The 16876-nt window shown below is 43.6% G+C and overlaps 1 protein-coding gene across 8 annotated transcripts in view; it reads left to right on the top strand.

The window, feature by feature from the left end:
• RTN4 (reticulon 4) overlaps positions 1-16876 on the top strand; it is a 46884-nt gene that overhangs the window by 17768 nt on the left and 12240 nt on the right. For 3 of the 8 annotated variants that reach the window (XM_086631912.1, XM_086631913.1, XM_086631914.1), the window contains one exon: positions 317-2764. The exons of 2 other annotated variants lie outside the window; for them this stretch is intronic. In XM_086631912.1, coding sequence (XP_086488038.1) covers positions 317-2764 — 2448 coding nt within the window. Of the gene's footprint in view, positions 1-316; positions 2765-5764; positions 5800-9142; positions 9190-9422; positions 9541-13567; positions 13646-16876 lie in introns of those variants that run through there. 3 more of the 8 variants (XM_086631917.1, XM_086631919.1, XM_009989538.2) reach the window with 3 other exon arrangements.

Here is a 16876-nt window from a genome sequence, read left to right on the forward strand (position 1 = left end):
CACCCTCCCTCTCTCACTTTGTTAACATTGCCTGCTGTACTTGGATGCTCTGTACTTGTCTGGCATCTTTGCTTTACTGTGATCTTTACGCTGCATAAAGTTGCTGTTTCTCTAGCCTCTTGCACACTTCCCTGCTAGAAGAGGTGAGGTAGAATAGCATACTTTAACTGATACTGTGTTTTCATGGTTGATAGTATTTATGATAGAACGTGGAAGAATCCTTAATAACTAACATCATGTGAACCTGTCATGAAAGTTTGCATTGACTTTAAGAGCACTTGCATTCTCTAACTTTCCTTTCTGTCCACGGTCACAGAAAAAGTTATGGACTTGCAGGAGCAGCCAGGTAGCACTAAATCGCTTGGTCAAGAGGATTTTACTGCAGTCCCGCTTGATACTGCTCCTTCTCTTCCCTCCTTCTCTCCTATCTCAGCTGAGCCCTTTAAAGAGCACGCAGCCTTTGATACACTCTCAGATGGATTACCTGCAAGAGGCGTTTACAAAGAAAATGCAACTGAGGTTTATAAAGAAAGTAAGGAAAATGCAAGAAATCCATTTCTTGCAGAGGGAAATGAAAAAGACGTTTCAGAGATTAAATACTCAGAACCCCCATTTGCTAAAGCAGAAGCAGCCATTTTCTCTCAAGCTAAAGAAGAAACACAGCTAGAGGGCCCTAAAGAATTACCTAATCTGGAGAAAATGCCTGCACAGCAGCTGAAAATGTCTCCAGAAACTCCTCAAGATTTGTTTGAGAAAAACGAGGGAGATCTCTTTTACAACAAAGACAAATACAGAGGTGGTGATTATGGTGAAAAAGAGGCGCTGAAAGAAGACTCTCTTAGGAGGGAAGAGTATGCGGACTTCAAACCGTTTGAGCCATGGGAGGTAAAAGGTGCAAGTCATGGACTGAGCAGCGTGAGAGAGGATGTTGGAAGTAAGATAGATGCCAAACTAGAAAGCAGTTTAGATGACGAGTACGGTGTAGATAAGTTGAATGTGCAGAAGGATTACGAAAGAGAGAGTGAAGGCAGCGCTGAAGATCTCTCTTACCCAAGTACCCCAGAAGCTGTAAAAGAACCTTCGCAGGCTTACATCACTTGTTCTAAATTTGAATCCTCTGTAAGCCCTGATGGTAACAAAGTCAAATCTCCTTCTCCGCTAGAGGAAGGCACTTCAGAAAATAGAACCGATGACGAGAAAAAAATTGCAGAAATGAAAGCTCAGACAAGCACAGAACAAGGTGATTTTAGCACTCAAGCAGTTGGCAAGCAGGAGGGCCAGGAAGCTGACTATGCTAAAACAGAGAGCATATCAACAGTGCCATCTGACACTGCAGCAAATATGCCTGAAGGTCTTACTCCTGATCTAGTCCAAGAAGCCTATGAAAGTGAAATGCATGATGCGGCATGTACGAAACTTGCTTATGAAACAAAGATTGATTTAGTTCAAACCTCTGAGTCAGTACAAGAGGCTCTGAAACCCGTGGCACAGCTCTGTCCCTCATTTGAAGGGTCGGAAGCTGCTCCATCACCAATACTGCCAGATATTGTTATGGAAGCCCCACTGAGCACTGGGACTGCTGGTGCAGAAGCATCTGCTGTGCAGCTCGAAGCTTCTCCATTAGAAACATTTATTCCTACTGCTAATTATGAGAATGTAAAAGAGGAGGCTGAAAAACCTTCCTCATTCCAAGAGGCAGTGAATGTACCGCTGACACAGGCCCCAGAAGCAAAAGAAGTGTTAGCATTTAAAAAACCTGATCGTGAGAGTAGCCCCAGTCCTGAAGATGTAGAGACTCCATATATATCTATTGCATGTGACTTAATTAAGGAAACAAAGGTCTCTGGTGAATCTGCTTCTCCATCCTTTACAGATTATTCGAAGACACCCATAACAGAATGTGTTTCTCAGGATGTGCCTGAACACAAGGAACTTGTTGAAAAACTGTCTCCGCAGTTCGGAAAATCCGACTTGTTTAACAGCCAGGTGATACCTGACTTTACTGAGAAAGTGAGTGAAGATCCATCTCTCCTCTTAAAAAGTAAATCCACTGAGAACATTGTAACTGATGATGAACATGACCAACAACTGGTGGATTCAGTAGCTGCAATGGGCAAGCCTTATCTGGAGTCTTTCCAACCCGAACTGGACTCTTCCAGAATTGTTGCCACTCTGCCGTCTGAGCCAACACCTGCAAAAATAGCCAAGGCAGAGAAGATTCCTCTTCAGATGGAAGAGCTGAATGCTGTAGCTTATTCAGCTGATGCATCTGTTGCTACGGAACCAAAAACAGGAGAGAACAAAGCACTCTCACCCATGGAGTCTTCCCCAGTCTCAGTGGAAGAAGACTTTGTGATGTTAGCTCATCCTAAAACTGCTCCTGAGTTTGTGGCAGAAGCCAGTGACAGAGAAGCAATGCACAGAGATGAAAGTGAAGAAATGAGTAAGGTGATCCAAGGTGAGAAGAGGCAGTTGCCTTGCCCAGAGCTACCCTGTGATCTGTCTATAAAGAACGTAGAAGGAAAAGCTGAGGAAGATACTAATGCCTTGAAAAAGTCCTTGGAGGCTGTGGACAGAGAAGTGCCTGAAGTATCCATGATGTCCTTACCGGCCACAGATACCTCACCTTTATCTGCTGAAAAAGAGATAGTCAGTGTAATAAAACCCGAAGCTTTTGAGAAGGAAGCTGAGCGAGAAGCTGCTTCTGCTAAAGGAAAGGAGAAACCTACTGCTGTATTTTCAGCAAAGCTGAATAAGTCTTCAGGTAATCTGTGTATGCTGTCTTGCAGTTCACTAATCTGCATAATTCTTAAGCTAAACTTAAGCATGTCATGACTTAATCTTTTTAAGTCACTTTCTGTAAACTTCTCTATGTAGGTCAAGGGTAACAGAAAATGTTAGTGCCTGCACTTGTGCCTTTTTCATATTCTGATTGCTTTAGTACGTTTTTTTTTCTGGTTTATCAGGGATGGACTCACTGTCTCCAGTTTTCTCCTTCAGTCCTGCTGCTGGCAATCTCGTGATACAGAAATAAGTCGCCACTCACTGCAAGCTCTTCTGTGGTTGTCTACAGGCTGGGCATTAAGGGGCCTTCCAAACTTGCTCTTGATGTGTGATAGCCAAGGACGGAGTTGGTCTGCTGTGTGTACATGAGAGATGTTTGTTTCTTTTCATACACAGTTCAGACATCAGACTTTGAAACTTAGGAAAATACCCTTGCTGCTATTATGTGTGTCTGGAATCTGGAAAAGAACCTGCACGTCTCCGCTCACATGACTTGCAGCTTGCATTAGGGCCAGTGGTTTCAAATACATAGTGCACATGAGAGAGCTTAGTATTCAGGTTACTAGAATAGTGGCCATTAAGAAGTTGAGTATCCTGCAAACGTTAAAATTGGTTTATACACAGCACAGATACTAATTTCCACTTTTCTTTTCAGGTGGGGCTTGCACTTCAGTGTAGTTAATTTTTCTTATAGGAATGTGTAGTTCAAGTAGCACAAAGTTGAAGGAGGGATAAGACCATTGTTTTGTAGCGTTCTGTTCTCTCAACTAATTGCCTCATGGCATTCTGGCTCTTTTAGACAAGAGGAATACTTTGCTTTTTGATATCACAGCACTCTGCAGCTACTTAAGACTTGCACCAGAAGCATTCCCAGTACGAAACGACTGCAGAAAGCACAATTAGTCTGTTCTGAATAGAAAATCAAGTGTTAGTTTGACTTAGCAGTAGTATATAGCAGTAGTGCAGTAACTGCAGTCTACAGTTCATAAAGTGCTACATCCCTAATGCAGTCTTCTACATCAAATGTGCTTTGGAAGGGAGTAACGGGAACATCAGGGTGTTGGTGCAATCGAAATAGGGTTAGGAAAATAAGAAGAATATACAGTTTTTATGTTTAACTTTGCATTGTAGTTGCTGTTCCTCCTGTCCCACCTCTTCTGTTCATAAAGGCAGGCACAAAGAAGAGTTTCCCTTTTCCCTTGTATTGAAATTTCAGTGATACCCATGCTGTTAAAACACTGCTCCACTGTTACGTGGAGACTTCGCTCCTTGCGCTCCGGCTTATAGTGCTGTCTAGAGAACAGCTGCTGGGTATCTTACACTGCATGTCAAAGGGTTAATTGCTCAGAGATCAGACTGCTTTAAAAACAAAACCAAAAAAGAACATCACACTTGGTATACTAGCTTTTTTGTTAGTTCTTTCAACAGGAAGCCTTTGCAGAAGTATCTTTAACCATTGCAAGAATGTAGCAGACTGGGGATGGCAAATCACTGCTTTGGGAAGACTTTTACTTTGGGTCTGACCAGGACCCAGCTGCTGCTCTGCTGTCTGTGGGAAGCTGCTGGAGAAGCTGCACATAAAACCATTTGCAGGAGAGGAGAGACTGAACGGTGTCCTCGTTCTCCCATCTAGCAGCAGAGTGCTGGGACAGGGCACTTGTCTGTCCAGCATTGGCGTTAGCCAACAGGCAGGAGCGGGGCCAGGCGCAGGGCTGCGCTGGGTGGGTGGGAGACTGGGCAACTGGGCAACTGTCTGCAGTCTTTCTGCCAGTGTTGTGCTCACTCTGTAAAGCACTGCAGGTTTACATTTGAACACGCTGTGTTGTTTGGGAAGAAAAATAAATTTTTTCGCTTTACTCTGGAGGAACACTTCTAAAAGCTAAATAGATGAGAATACTAACTCAAAATTTTTCTAGGTGTTATTTTCCCCACAATCTGTGCTGTTTACTTTTTTGCTTACTTCTGTATTATGGAATACAGACCTGAACTTCTGAGACCCACCCAAAGAGCCTAATGATAAGCCATGAACAAAATCAGTTGTCTGCTTTTAATACCACACTACTTAAGCACAGTTTCAAAGTAGCATCAAAGAACTAACACATACACTTGTATTCCTCATTCTCAGAAAGGAGGGATAATTCATCACAAGGCCAAGAAGTGGATCTGTGCGTGTTTGGCCTTCTGAGTCTACCTTTGTTGTGTGAGGTTTTTTCTGTCTTCCCATCAGTGGAACTGAAATAGGTTTTACTGTGCCTGAAGACTTCTGGGCATCAGTTGGTGTGATTATACGACTGATGCCTGTTAAAACATTCATCTGAACTGCCTTACTGGTGCACTTAAGGTTCTTGAACGCTTCCTGAACAGTGCTGGCTTTTGAAAGCTAACCTACATGCCAACAGGTCTGTGTACCTGAAAGTGTAACTTCCAACAGTCCCAGTGGACTGCAGGGAGCTAAGAGAAACTCAAAAAGGGTTGCAGATTTTTTTTTTTTTTAATTCCACCATTTCAATAAAGCCAAATGTGACGCTTTGGACAGCCTCATGGGTAGAGTGGGATTTGTCCGACACTGCCTCTTAGACCCTTGAGTAACCTGTTTTTATTTTGTAATGGTACCAGACCACAGGGACCTTGTACTTGATAGCTGCACAGATTTAAAAACAAACAACCAACCAAACCAGAACAAATTGAGACCTGAAGTTAACTATAAAGAAACTCCTCTCCTTGTGAGAAACTCCTGTTCATAGCAATTTCAACAGCAAATACTCCCCTGCAACACCAGCAATTCCTACTGTCTTGAGTATAGTGATAATTTTTTGGAAAGCAAAAGTCATATTCAGCATTTCCCTTTTCCATTTCACAGTACATCCTGTATTGGGCTTCCTAGCAGATAACTGCTCCTTCGCTCTCACGCTCACCAGACTTCAAAACACATGTTTCAGATCTCCATAAAAACACTGTGTATTTAGGAGTGACTTCAGAGTGGACGTTTCCTGCTTGTTCCAGCGCTGCTGCCCCGTGGCGCAGCTCCAGCTCCTGGTGTGCAGGGCCGCAGGGCAGCAGGGACCGAGGCAGGTCCTCTTCTCAAGCGTGCTCATAAGAGAGGGGTTTGATGCCATCTAGTGTCTGTAAATGCGTTGTAACTCCAGCACGTTGTGCCTTTCAGAGCATTGCCTCCCAGGTTTTGAGAAACTCTGAGCCGTTGAAATTAGTTTAATATTCTTAGAGTTGAAAACTAAACATACGTATTTCTGTTGTACAGACTTTCCTCACCAATAACCCCTTACTTTTGGATAGAGGTCACTAATTCTCCCAAATAGGGTAGAAAGCCATGCTTTCCATAAACCTTTTTTTGATCCGTGTGATGTGGAGAATTTTATGTTACTGAATTACAAAATCAAAGTATATTGTAGAAGCCCCCAAAATCTAAACCTCTGACCGTGGCAAAGTTGCGTACCAAAACGTAACCACAGTGGCACTTTAAATCTCTCAGCGTATTCATGTTGAGCATTGCAATTATTTGAAAATGACATTGAGATTTTGACTATCAAGGCAGTCAGTTTCCCAGGACACCCTTGTTCGTGGTGGTTTTGAACATGAGGCTCTGTAGACGTTCGTTTCAGATTAAATCTCATGGGTCCACAAATCTCTTGTTTTCATATATGCCACAGGGCACTCTGTAACTGAATTACAGAAATGCAGCTGATTGCCAATACCTTGTGTTTCCTGGATTTTCTTGAGGGGGCAAATTCAGGGGTGAAATCCAAGTGGGAAACGTACTTTGAGAGAGTGGCTGAGTGGTACAAATGATGAAGCTTTTCTTTTTGCTCCCGAATCATGGTGGCAGAAATAAAATACTTCCTGTGATTGTGTAACAGCAAACCAGGTCGTTACAGTTACGGGAAGCTTAAAAGAAGTTAGAAATGGTGCCTCAGGCTGCGTTGTACCCACTTGGTTAATTTCTGTTAGTTTCTCTATTAGTAGTTAGTTAGAGCCATTCAGCAAACGGGAAGTGTTTGGTTTGGGTTTGTTTATTGTTTTTCGCTAGGGGAAAAATACCTTGGAATGCCTCTGGAGTCTCTTTCAGGAGCAGATTATTTGCAAAATATAATTCAACACAAAATCTCGTTTATAATTTCATTTGATTGTATTCTTAGATTCTTTGATTGTTCAGGTTGTCTTTTATGCTACCAGGTAAATAATAATACATGGAGACCTCTGTTCCAGGGTGGAGAGTTTGGGGAGGAGTAGGAAGAATTAGGGAAGAAAACCTGAAACCTCAAGTGAAATTTTTCAGAAGGAAAGACCCAGACCTGCTGTGTTTCATTAGAGCTCTCGTGTCGCCCGTGTTGAGAGGCAAAGGTTGGTGCAGAGGCTAAGGCTGCTAGCAGTGCAAGGCCTTCGGGCAGGTACTTGCCAGCGTGGCAGAATTACGGAGAAAATGGAGCATTTGTGGTAAACTTCCAACTTTTCCAGAAACACAGATAGGCAGCCAGCTTGGAATGAGGCTTCTGGTGAGAGGAGAATTGAGTAGTCATCCAAAATGCTCTCCTCTGGGAAGTCAGGAACGCGCTTCGGTGCAGAAATGCTGTTGTCAGTCCACCTGCTCAGGGCGATTCCATGACTGTAGCAAGTAAAAGTTCTCACCCTGCAGGCAGTGCAGGTCCTGGGAACGTGGCTGCGTTCAGTAGAAGAACACGTTTAGAATTTTGTCTTGTAGTTGTCTGGGTGACTCGATAATACTGTTTCGTAAGTAGCCTGTTAGTTGGGTAGTTTTTGTTTAAATGTTGGTGTAGAAACAGGCACGGAATTTCCCTAATGAAACAATAGAGCTTACACAGAGGTTTGTTGACAGTGCCAGTACTCGGTGTGTATCTAGAGTAGGGTTACATTGGGTGTATCTTGCCCGGAATAAGGGGGGTGAGCACAGAGGGCTGGGGACTTCATTTTAGGTACCGTTTACATGGAGTGGTAAGAGTGAATGCTGAGTATGCAAAGAGGAGGATCTTGAGGGCAGCGAGAAACTCCTGCGGAGGGAGTTAGTGGCTCATTTGAGATGGGAGGATAGGGACTGGGAACTGGGAATGCAGCGTTTGTCCGTGTTCTGGCTGCTGGTGGTTTGCTGGGGCTGCGTGTGTGGCTACAACAAAATGTCTGTACAGCAGTGTGTTGTATAGGTGCACTGTTATTAAGTATGTAACGTAAAGAATATGGAGATAAAGAGGCTTTAATTGTAGAAATTTGTCAATCAAAGAAACTTTCTGAAAGCATCACGTTTTTGACTAATTTAGTGTCAATGCTGTCATCCAAACAAATGGGGGAGAATCACAGACTGTGGTGGTTTCCAGTTGATCTTAAGAATTTCGTCTCGAAGACAGAAGCAGTTTTTCAGATGTTTTGTACTTTTTTTTTTTGTATAGTGCAACTTTTAAAATTTTCCTGCACTGTGATGTTTGGATATACGCTTTCTATTTCCCTGCTACAGTACGTGTTTTGATTTACCTGTTGAAATTGTGAATGAAATGCGGCTCTTCATAAAGTTAAAAATGTATGTAACTGGTGTTGCTATCAAAGGAGGCTTTCAATTTTTGTAGCAATTGAAGCAAGAAACAGGGCTTTTGGGTAACTAGTAATCTTTCTCCATGTAAGATTTTCTGTGTTAATGAAAGGTAAGACTTTCTATTTAAGGACTGGATTGGAATCTCCATCCCAGCCTACAGTGTTTGTGTGGAAATGTGCAAATGCTTTTTTCTAGTTCTTTGGAAAATGGTGTATCACATTTTTAAGATGTTTTGGAGCAATGCATGGGAGTGTTCAGCATTTTATTGTCAGCCCCAGATATTAAGGAGCGACTCCAAACTAGAGCAGTCGTAATTTTTGCAGCAGGGACGGAAAACAGAACGACAGCATCGTTCTCGCAGCTCTTCTCTTCCAGGTTTTGAGTTGGTAGTTGATGCTCGTCCGGGGTCTGTGCAAGGCTTTCTGTATGTCACTGTCCATGCGTTAGTAGTGTGAACTTCCAGGTTCTTGTTTTTGTTCAAACGCAGGGAACATTTGAGTGTCTGGCCTGCACCTGACAGCACGCAGTGCTGATGTGAGATAGAGAAGGGGGGTGTGGTGGTAGGGATTGGGCAGAGGGCGAGAACTGCTCTCCTCAGACCTCTGTTGAGATAAATAAATATGGCTGAGCAGTTCGTAAGGGCTAAAGATACGGGGACGAGAGTTCTTGTGTTCTTCTTGAGCTTGTTATGGCCACAGAAAGGGCCCTGTTGCGTTTCCCTTCAAGCTTTCCTTGCGAGGGAGAGGTGCGCTACAAAGCCGTCTCTGTTGGCCTCCCAGAGCGCCAGGCGTTGGTTGAAAGCACCAAACCCGCGGGAGCGCGCAGGGCCGGGAGCTGCGTGGCCGTGCGTTGGGCCCTCCTTGGAAAAGCAGCCTGCCCGGCGGGAAGGCTTTTGCCGGCTGCGGGGCGAAGCCGCTTTCTCGCCGCGCGTCGCCGCGGCTCTGCGGCGAGCAGGAAATGGCCGCCGCGCCCGGCGATGGCGGCGCCGCCCCGCCCCGCGCCGCCCCGTCAGCTGACCGGCGGTGCGGCGCCGGTGCCGCACACACTGCGGAGGCGGCCGCGGAGCCCGCGCTCCCGCCCGGGCTGCGGGTACCTTCGGCTGCAGCCGGCCGCCGGGTATGCGAGACTGATCGCCGCGGCTGGAGGGCACGCCGCCTGCGGAGAGATGGACAGCCAGCCGGGCAGCTGGAAGGACAAGGGTATCTGCTCTTGCACCTTTTTCTCTCTCTCTTTTTTTTTTTTTTTTTATTCAGCTAAAGGTGCTGCGGGTTGTTCGCAGCAAATGGCGTTTGTAGCGTGTGTCTGATCGCGAAATGTCTCCCGAGGCGAGGTCTGTTTGTGCTGGGTGTAAAACGGTAAAAGCCGGAGGTCGAAACGGGTGAGCGCGAGCGATGCAGAAGAGTCAATAATTTATGTAGGTGAAGCCGCTTGTGTGACACTGCGGATCTTTTCGGAGCGTGTTAGAGAGGAGCCTGTTTTGGTATGCAGTGCACAAATACCAGCGTAGTCCAAATTTAGTTGATATTCCTTTGAAATAGATTATTAATAATTTAACGACACTGACCATTAGCTCAAAAGAACGTCTGCAGTTAATGTGGTTCTATAATTTTTTGAGGAGAAATTGCACGGACGCTGCAGCAGGGTGGTGGTGTTTTTTGTTTTTTTCTGTTTGGCATGGCGTGTTTGGAGTCTACCCTTAATCATGTTTCCTTTGTATTTTTCATAATTCTGCTGTTTTCTAGGTAAAACTGTGTCTGATTTTTCAGTGTTTACAGCCATAATATCAAATCGTTTTAGGTAAATAAGTAGCTAGCCTTAAATTAGTGTGGTTCTGACCTTTGTTCCTGTAACCACCAATGGGAGATCTCCAGTGTAAATCTCTGTGGATCATTATATTAGTGCTCACTGTGTAAGAGTTTAAGCCTTATTTGAATACGTAATCTTCATACTTTATCAACAAGACAAGCTCTAAAAAATTTTAATCATTTCTGGATACTTGAATATCTTCTTAAAGGGCCCTGTTATGCTTGATACTTAAAAATTTTTCCTCTTTTTCTATAACTATTGTTAAAAATTGTGATTTTTTTTTTCACTTGGACAAAATTGCCAACTGTCTAACATCTATAAAATGCTTTATCAGAACCTAAATATGTAGCGAAAAAGCCCTGCAGGGAAAAAACCTTCACTCCTGCAAAACAAGTTTCTAAAAGGCCTTTTATTAAAGGGCTGTAAGATACGAGGAAAAAATACTTTGCAATGTTCAGTAATATGTTCTTGATGTGTAACTATTTTAAATATTCAGCCCTCCATACATCAGGCCTGAAATTCTTGAGGTTAAAAGAAAACACAAAAGAGGAAGAAAAAAACTAACCAGGAGTGAGGTCAGAAGATTTTTATAAAAATTTTTATAAAAAATGAAAGGCAAGTTATCTTTGAGTATTCAGGCCCAATTTTCAGGTTTTTTTTTACAACCTGACGAGCAGTGTTGGCGGTGGTCTGTCCCTCACTGCAACTGAAAGCAGACGTTTCCAAGCCTAGAGGCCTGGAAAATAATGGGAGTCTCGCTTGGTTTCAAATTAATCAGTTGCCAATGTGAGCGTGCCTGCGTGGCACGCGTGGGGGGAAGTGGCTAACCAGTGCGAGCCGTGCCGTTCGTCGCGTGGAGGCCGGGAACACGGGGTCTGTGCACTGGGCTTCTTTGCAAAACGTAGACCTGACTGGTGTGTAATGGAACGGGCCTCGAATGGACAAAGCAAACCCCAACCCCTGAACCCGCTGGCCTATGAATGCTTCAAGCAATGCTTGAAATTCCTCTTCCTCCCTCTTTGTTTTTACATCGTGGCATCCCCAGAGGTGGAGGAAGCTGGTTTAGTGCCTCTTTATCACTCCAAGGAAGTCCCTGCTGCCTTGAGGCTTGTATGTTATAACATGACTTGTAGAGGTAAGGTCTAAAAGAAGATGGAAGCTGAGCAAGAAGGTGTTTTTTTGGGGGGAAGCAGAAGAGTCTGGTTCCTCTGCTCTTGCAACTGCTGTAGAAGCGTGGTTTAGCGTGGTTTCCGATAGCATTTGTTTATAATAAGATGAAGGCACCTTGTTTCGTTCGTTCTTCCTTCATCGGATCAGGCTCCCGTGGCATGGAAGATGATGGGTAAAGTTCAGGGACTGATTACGCTATTCTTCTTGCCCCAAAATAAATACAGATGCAAATATTGCAACATGCTTCTTTCCATGCTAAAAAATAACCTTAAAAAAAAAAAGGTGACGGTCAAATCTGAAACCAGAGAAGAGCCAAAGTATGGTTCATAGTTGGACTTTCCAACTAAAGCACTACTTTCTAATGACTGTAATCCTAATCTTAGTTTTGGTCTGCACGCTTCTTGTGCCACAGCCATAGTAGTTGAGGGACCAGCATAGTGAAAGTGATACAACCCATGGTATTGGTTAATACCTGTGGTATTGATTGTCTAGATAGGCAGGATGAAACAGGTTTACTCTGATGATGGCATGACTTTTATTTTTAGCACTTTACTAAAGACAGGATGCTGTGGACTAATTGGTGCTAAAGTGTCTTTTATAAACGTTTATTTACTTTTTAAATAAATTGACAGATTTTAATGGCTGAATAATGCTAATGGTCAGATGAACACCACAGCTATACTCCCAGGCACTTTTTCTTTGTTATTAATGTGCTGAAAATCTGTCTGAATTCTGGTTCAGATTCATTAAATGGTGGAAAAGATTGCATAGGCTCGTGCAGCCCTGGCTCTTCATAAATTGTTACCGTGAGTAATCAGGGCTTTGGAACGGTTTTCCCAGTTTGTACGTTGTGCACACATGCACGGGTATTCAATTAAGTAGAAATGAAAGAAAAATACTGCTGTGGCTCATTAGCAATTGTTAGATAGTATTTGTGGGTTTTGAGGACAATTAATTTTCATTCTAGCACGTACTTACGAAATCCATATCGCTTTTTCTTGCTAGGGATTGTGGGGCAGATGTGCCAAGCCTGAAACACTTGTGGTGGAGACTTGTTTTTGACCTTTGGGATCCGGTTAGATAGGCCTGTTAGTCCCACTGGGCATGGGCTGCTTTGGAACGGCCGTCCCTAGGACAGGGAAAGCACTGTGGGTTGAAGTCAGCTCCCTGTGCTTGGCACCACGTGCAGTCGTGCTCTGACCACCCAGTTTCACCAGCCCGGGGTTGTTTTGTTGTTACTGACTCACAACAAGGCAGTCAAGGACCAAACTGGCTTCCAACACATCTGGTCAGGGCAAAACGTCGCCTGAATTTTGTGACCCAGTCTCTAACTGCTCCTGCTTGGGTTGTCCACTGTGTTTTTAAATGGTCATTCTGATGTAGGAAATCTTGAAAACGTCAAATCCCAGTCTGTTAATGGTGTTTGTGCTTGGCAGACTTGGAGCACTTGATGGATTGGGTTGGTGGCTGCTTCTTGAGGCTGGTCAGTCTCCAGCTGGGGCTGCCCCACACTGGGCTTGGCTGGGCTTTGGAAGTGGAACGGCAGGGGCAGATGTTGCCTGCTCCATGCCCTGCATAAAAGATCAGTGGCAAACCCGGTGAAAGATCACTGTCACGTGTAAATGTGGAGCTTATTTAGCGTAACCGGAAAATGCCTCTCTGAACAGAAGTTAACAGCACTTTGCCTGTTTGTGGTTGTGTACTGGTTTTTGCTGGTCTAGAGTTGATTTGCTGTGAGCAGCCTGTGTGGTGCTCTGGGGACAGTTGTCCCTGGGCACCTCAGAGGCATTTGAAAGCTGCCCATTCTCAACACTTGTGTTACTTTACTGTGTTAATACAACGCTGCCTGTTCTTAAATTGATCCAGAAAAGGCTCTTGCTTGTGCGTCTGCACTATTTTTCCTATTATTTGAAGAATAATAAAGAATTTTTGCTTACCTTTCAGTTTACAGAAGGGTTCCAGTGTAACAGCCGTTGTTCATACAACGTTTGTAAATCGTCCACTGTTTGCATTTTTTTAATCTCCCTTCTCCTTTGACACAACCAGCCTTTCTTTGGCGCTGAAAACCCTTTTTTTATTTTTTTTTTTTTATTATTTGTTCCTAAACACTGGATAGAGACTAGTTGTTCATTGTGCAGGCGACTCCGGCTCGGCAGCTGCGTTCCGAGGACGCAGGGCAGGGCGGCCATTGGCGGCCGGCGCGGTTCCGCGCGCCCGTTACGTACGTGCCGACCTCCCGCTGCCCCGCAGGAAGTGCAAGGGCTCCGCCGAGTCAGCTGGGCAAGAGCTGGCTGCATGCAGGCACGCTCAGGATGGATGCCAAAATGGGTTAGTCCCTTTTTCTTGGTTTTCTTTTCGTAGACGCGAATCGAACGCGCTCGTAGAGCTCGAGGCTTTTAATTTCTCTTTCTAAAGGGGAAAAAAAAAAAAAAAAAAAGGGTTGCTCGGTTCAGGTTTGCTTTAAAAGAGGATTATCAGGTTACATCTAGTAAACCACTTGTTTTCGTCATGAAAAAACGATAGGAATTGTTCAGTTTTGAGTTAAATGTGCAAGAAAAAAAAGACTTAAAAAAAAAAAAAAAACAACAAACCAACCCAAACCAGCAGTGACATGGCACTTGCTTTAAAAGCAAAATGTAATTGGATGAGTTCTGCATGTAAGGCACGGATGCTGGCTGTACTATTTTTAGACGTGCCAAGTGACAGTTCGTGCTTACCAAATGTAGGCAGCTGTTCTTGCTTTAGAAAAGGCCTGGAATACTTGCATTAAATGCATGAGATTATAGTTCATACTGTGTAAAGAAAAGCTTAAAGCAGTTTCCACCAGGAAAGATACTGCTTGGCAGGGCTGTTCCTGAGAATTGGTTGTGGTTTTTGTTTTTCTGTTTTTTAATCTGCTGTGAATATCTTGTGTGTGAGTTAAAGCTAGGAAGCTGCTCCTAGTAATGCTTTTAATCTTTTCTTTTACTTTAGAAAGAAAGGCAAATACCTATTTCTGATCCGTTTAAGAATATAAATAATTTTCATCGTGTAGTCTCTTGGACTGAAAATCACAAATCAGTTTTTCAGTGACTTGTAACTCTGAATTTCCCTTTGAGGAATTTACAATGAAACCAGATACATATGTCATTAAGCTGAGGCTGATTTGATAGTTCTCCAAATGGGAGTGGAGACAGAGTGAGGCAAAATGCTTTGTGTGCTGGGGTCTGGGATTTTTCTTATTGATTACTGAGAACAAAAGACTTGAAGATGGGTCGCTAGAGGCCATTTGGCATTTGTGGTGTGCTTTAATTCCAGCAAATTACCTTTTTTCCTTGCGTTTTGGAAACTGTGATGCAGATGACTTACTGTCTTTACATTCCCTATAACTGGGTCCAGGTATACTGCTTGTGGTAAGGGATTTCCTGTGAAGCAGTAAGAGCCCAGTGTCAGTGGAGACACTTCCAAACCGCGTTACGGAGGGGGGAGTATCTCATTTACAGAACTAGTGTTGTCTGCAAACGGAGAGGAGTAGGGCTCATACTTGGTGTGCCACATGATATGGGAGCAGCATCCAACTTTGAATGTATGGATGCTCAAATTGCAGCATTTAAAAATAAATATCGTTTCAGTATTTGAAGCAAAGACTCAGAAAGAAATGATTTTTTTCAAAGATCTCTTGCATGATTTAGGAGCGCAAAATCCACCAACTTTTTTGGCAAATTTGGTTTTGAAAATCTCCCCCAGGCGTTATGGATACTTGCAGCTCAGTTTAGGTTTACAGTTTACCATGATTTTTAGGTCAAGCTCACAATTTTGTTCATAAAGTCCTATGCTAAACTTACTAACATGGGGTGTACAGAAACACTAATAGACACTTTTGTGATAAGAAGCAAAGCCAAAGAAACCAAAGAAAATGTTGTTAAATTTAGGGATTATAGCCCATACAGAAGGAATTCTACGATGACTTGATTTTTTTGTTGTTGTTTGATTTTTTCAAATATTAGAGAAAAGTTGTCTTGCTCAGAGCTTCATTTGTTGGGCAGGGAAAAGAGAAGTGCAGCTTTGTAACATGAAGAGAGCCGGTGGAATAACAGGTCAGCAGGGTGCAGGGATAGGTTGGGCTGCAATGTGACGAGGATTTTATGTTGGTGCTGTTCTGAGAGCAGCAGTGTCACCTCCTTCGGCCGGCTGCTCTATCTCTCACCCCATATGTTTGTGGAGTCACATGGGGAGCCACATCCAGAATCTGATCTGGCTGGCTGCTTGGGTTTTATTTTATTTTTTTGGGGGGGTGCAGCAGTTGTCAGCAGCAAAAAGAAAACCAGGCTGGTTCTGTGTGTGGCCACGCAGAGGAAAGGAGTGGGACCGAGTGGTGCTGGAGGGATGAGACTGCTCCTGTCATCAGAAGTTTTGGTTTATGACAAATTCAAGGTGTTCACGCAGCTGAAACCTGGTTCTGTCTGTGGAGCTTCAGGAATTTTCTACTGAAACATGAATTAAATATTGCGATAAAATATTTTACATTATGAGAAGAGTGGCTTTAAGTTTCTGCCCAGGGTTCTCATCTGTCCAGCACCTGCTGCTCAGTACGGTTTCCCTACAGAAATAATCAGGAAAGGACTTGAGCTCCGGAACACTGTGAAATTGCTCCATAGCCCCAGTGGCATTTTCATGCGGCACCTGCAAAGGGATGTTGCAGGCTCTGCCCTACAGGGGCTACTAAGTATTTAATGTCCTTGCATTGCCACATTTTGTATCCTTTCTCTTGAGTTCTGTATCTAATAACTTTTACCTTCTTGCTCTTAACCAGAAGTTTTGATGCAGCAGAGGAATTTAGATTTCATGAGTCCAGTAAGGTCATCAGCCAGGTGCAACAGCACCTCAAACCAAACCAATCTACAGTGCGTGTATTAAGCCATTGCTTACGACTGGCACAAGGGTGTAGTTTACTCTGAACAGTGATGCTATAGATGATGTAACATTGGTTCTCTTCTGAGTGTAGCTTAAGAAAAAATAAACTCAGTTTACAAAGTATTTTGCACTGTAGCATGGCAGATTTAGCCTGGATTGAAATTTCAGTGAGATTATTTCCTCTTGATGGCTCAGTCTGTCACCCGTAATCAACATTATAAACTCGCCTGGGAATGTCTTCAGTGAAAAGGAAACAAATGGAACTGTTCATGACTCTTGAGCAGTGCCTTTGCCTCTACTAGACTTGCAAAGATACAATGGTTTAGGGATCTGTTAATGTCTTGTCATTGGTCCTCACAGGGAGCGGGAATCAATCTCCACAAAATCCACAAAAATAAAATGAAACGAAGCACAAACTGCTGTGGTTCTGGTGCAGAGCACAGCACCGTAGCAGAAGAGATTAATTCTGACATTGCTTAAGGGCAGAATTGTTCTTAAATTTTAGCAATTACGTATGAGGTAATCCTAATAACAATAATCCCAATAATCTGAAGTTCTATGCAAAATCCGTGCTAAAATAACCTATTTCTAGTCGTAATTCCAGCTCTGGTTTGACAGTGAGATCGCAAGTTCCGTTCTTGATGACTCTCAGCAGTCGAGTGAATC

Source organism: Tauraco erythrolophus, chromosome 2 (assembly GCF_009769465.1).
Source record: "Tauraco erythrolophus isolate bTauEry1 chromosome 2, bTauEry1.pri, whole genome shotgun sequence".
Classification (NCBI taxonomy): domain Eukaryota; kingdom Metazoa; phylum Chordata; class Aves; order Musophagiformes; family Musophagidae; genus Tauraco; species Tauraco erythrolophus.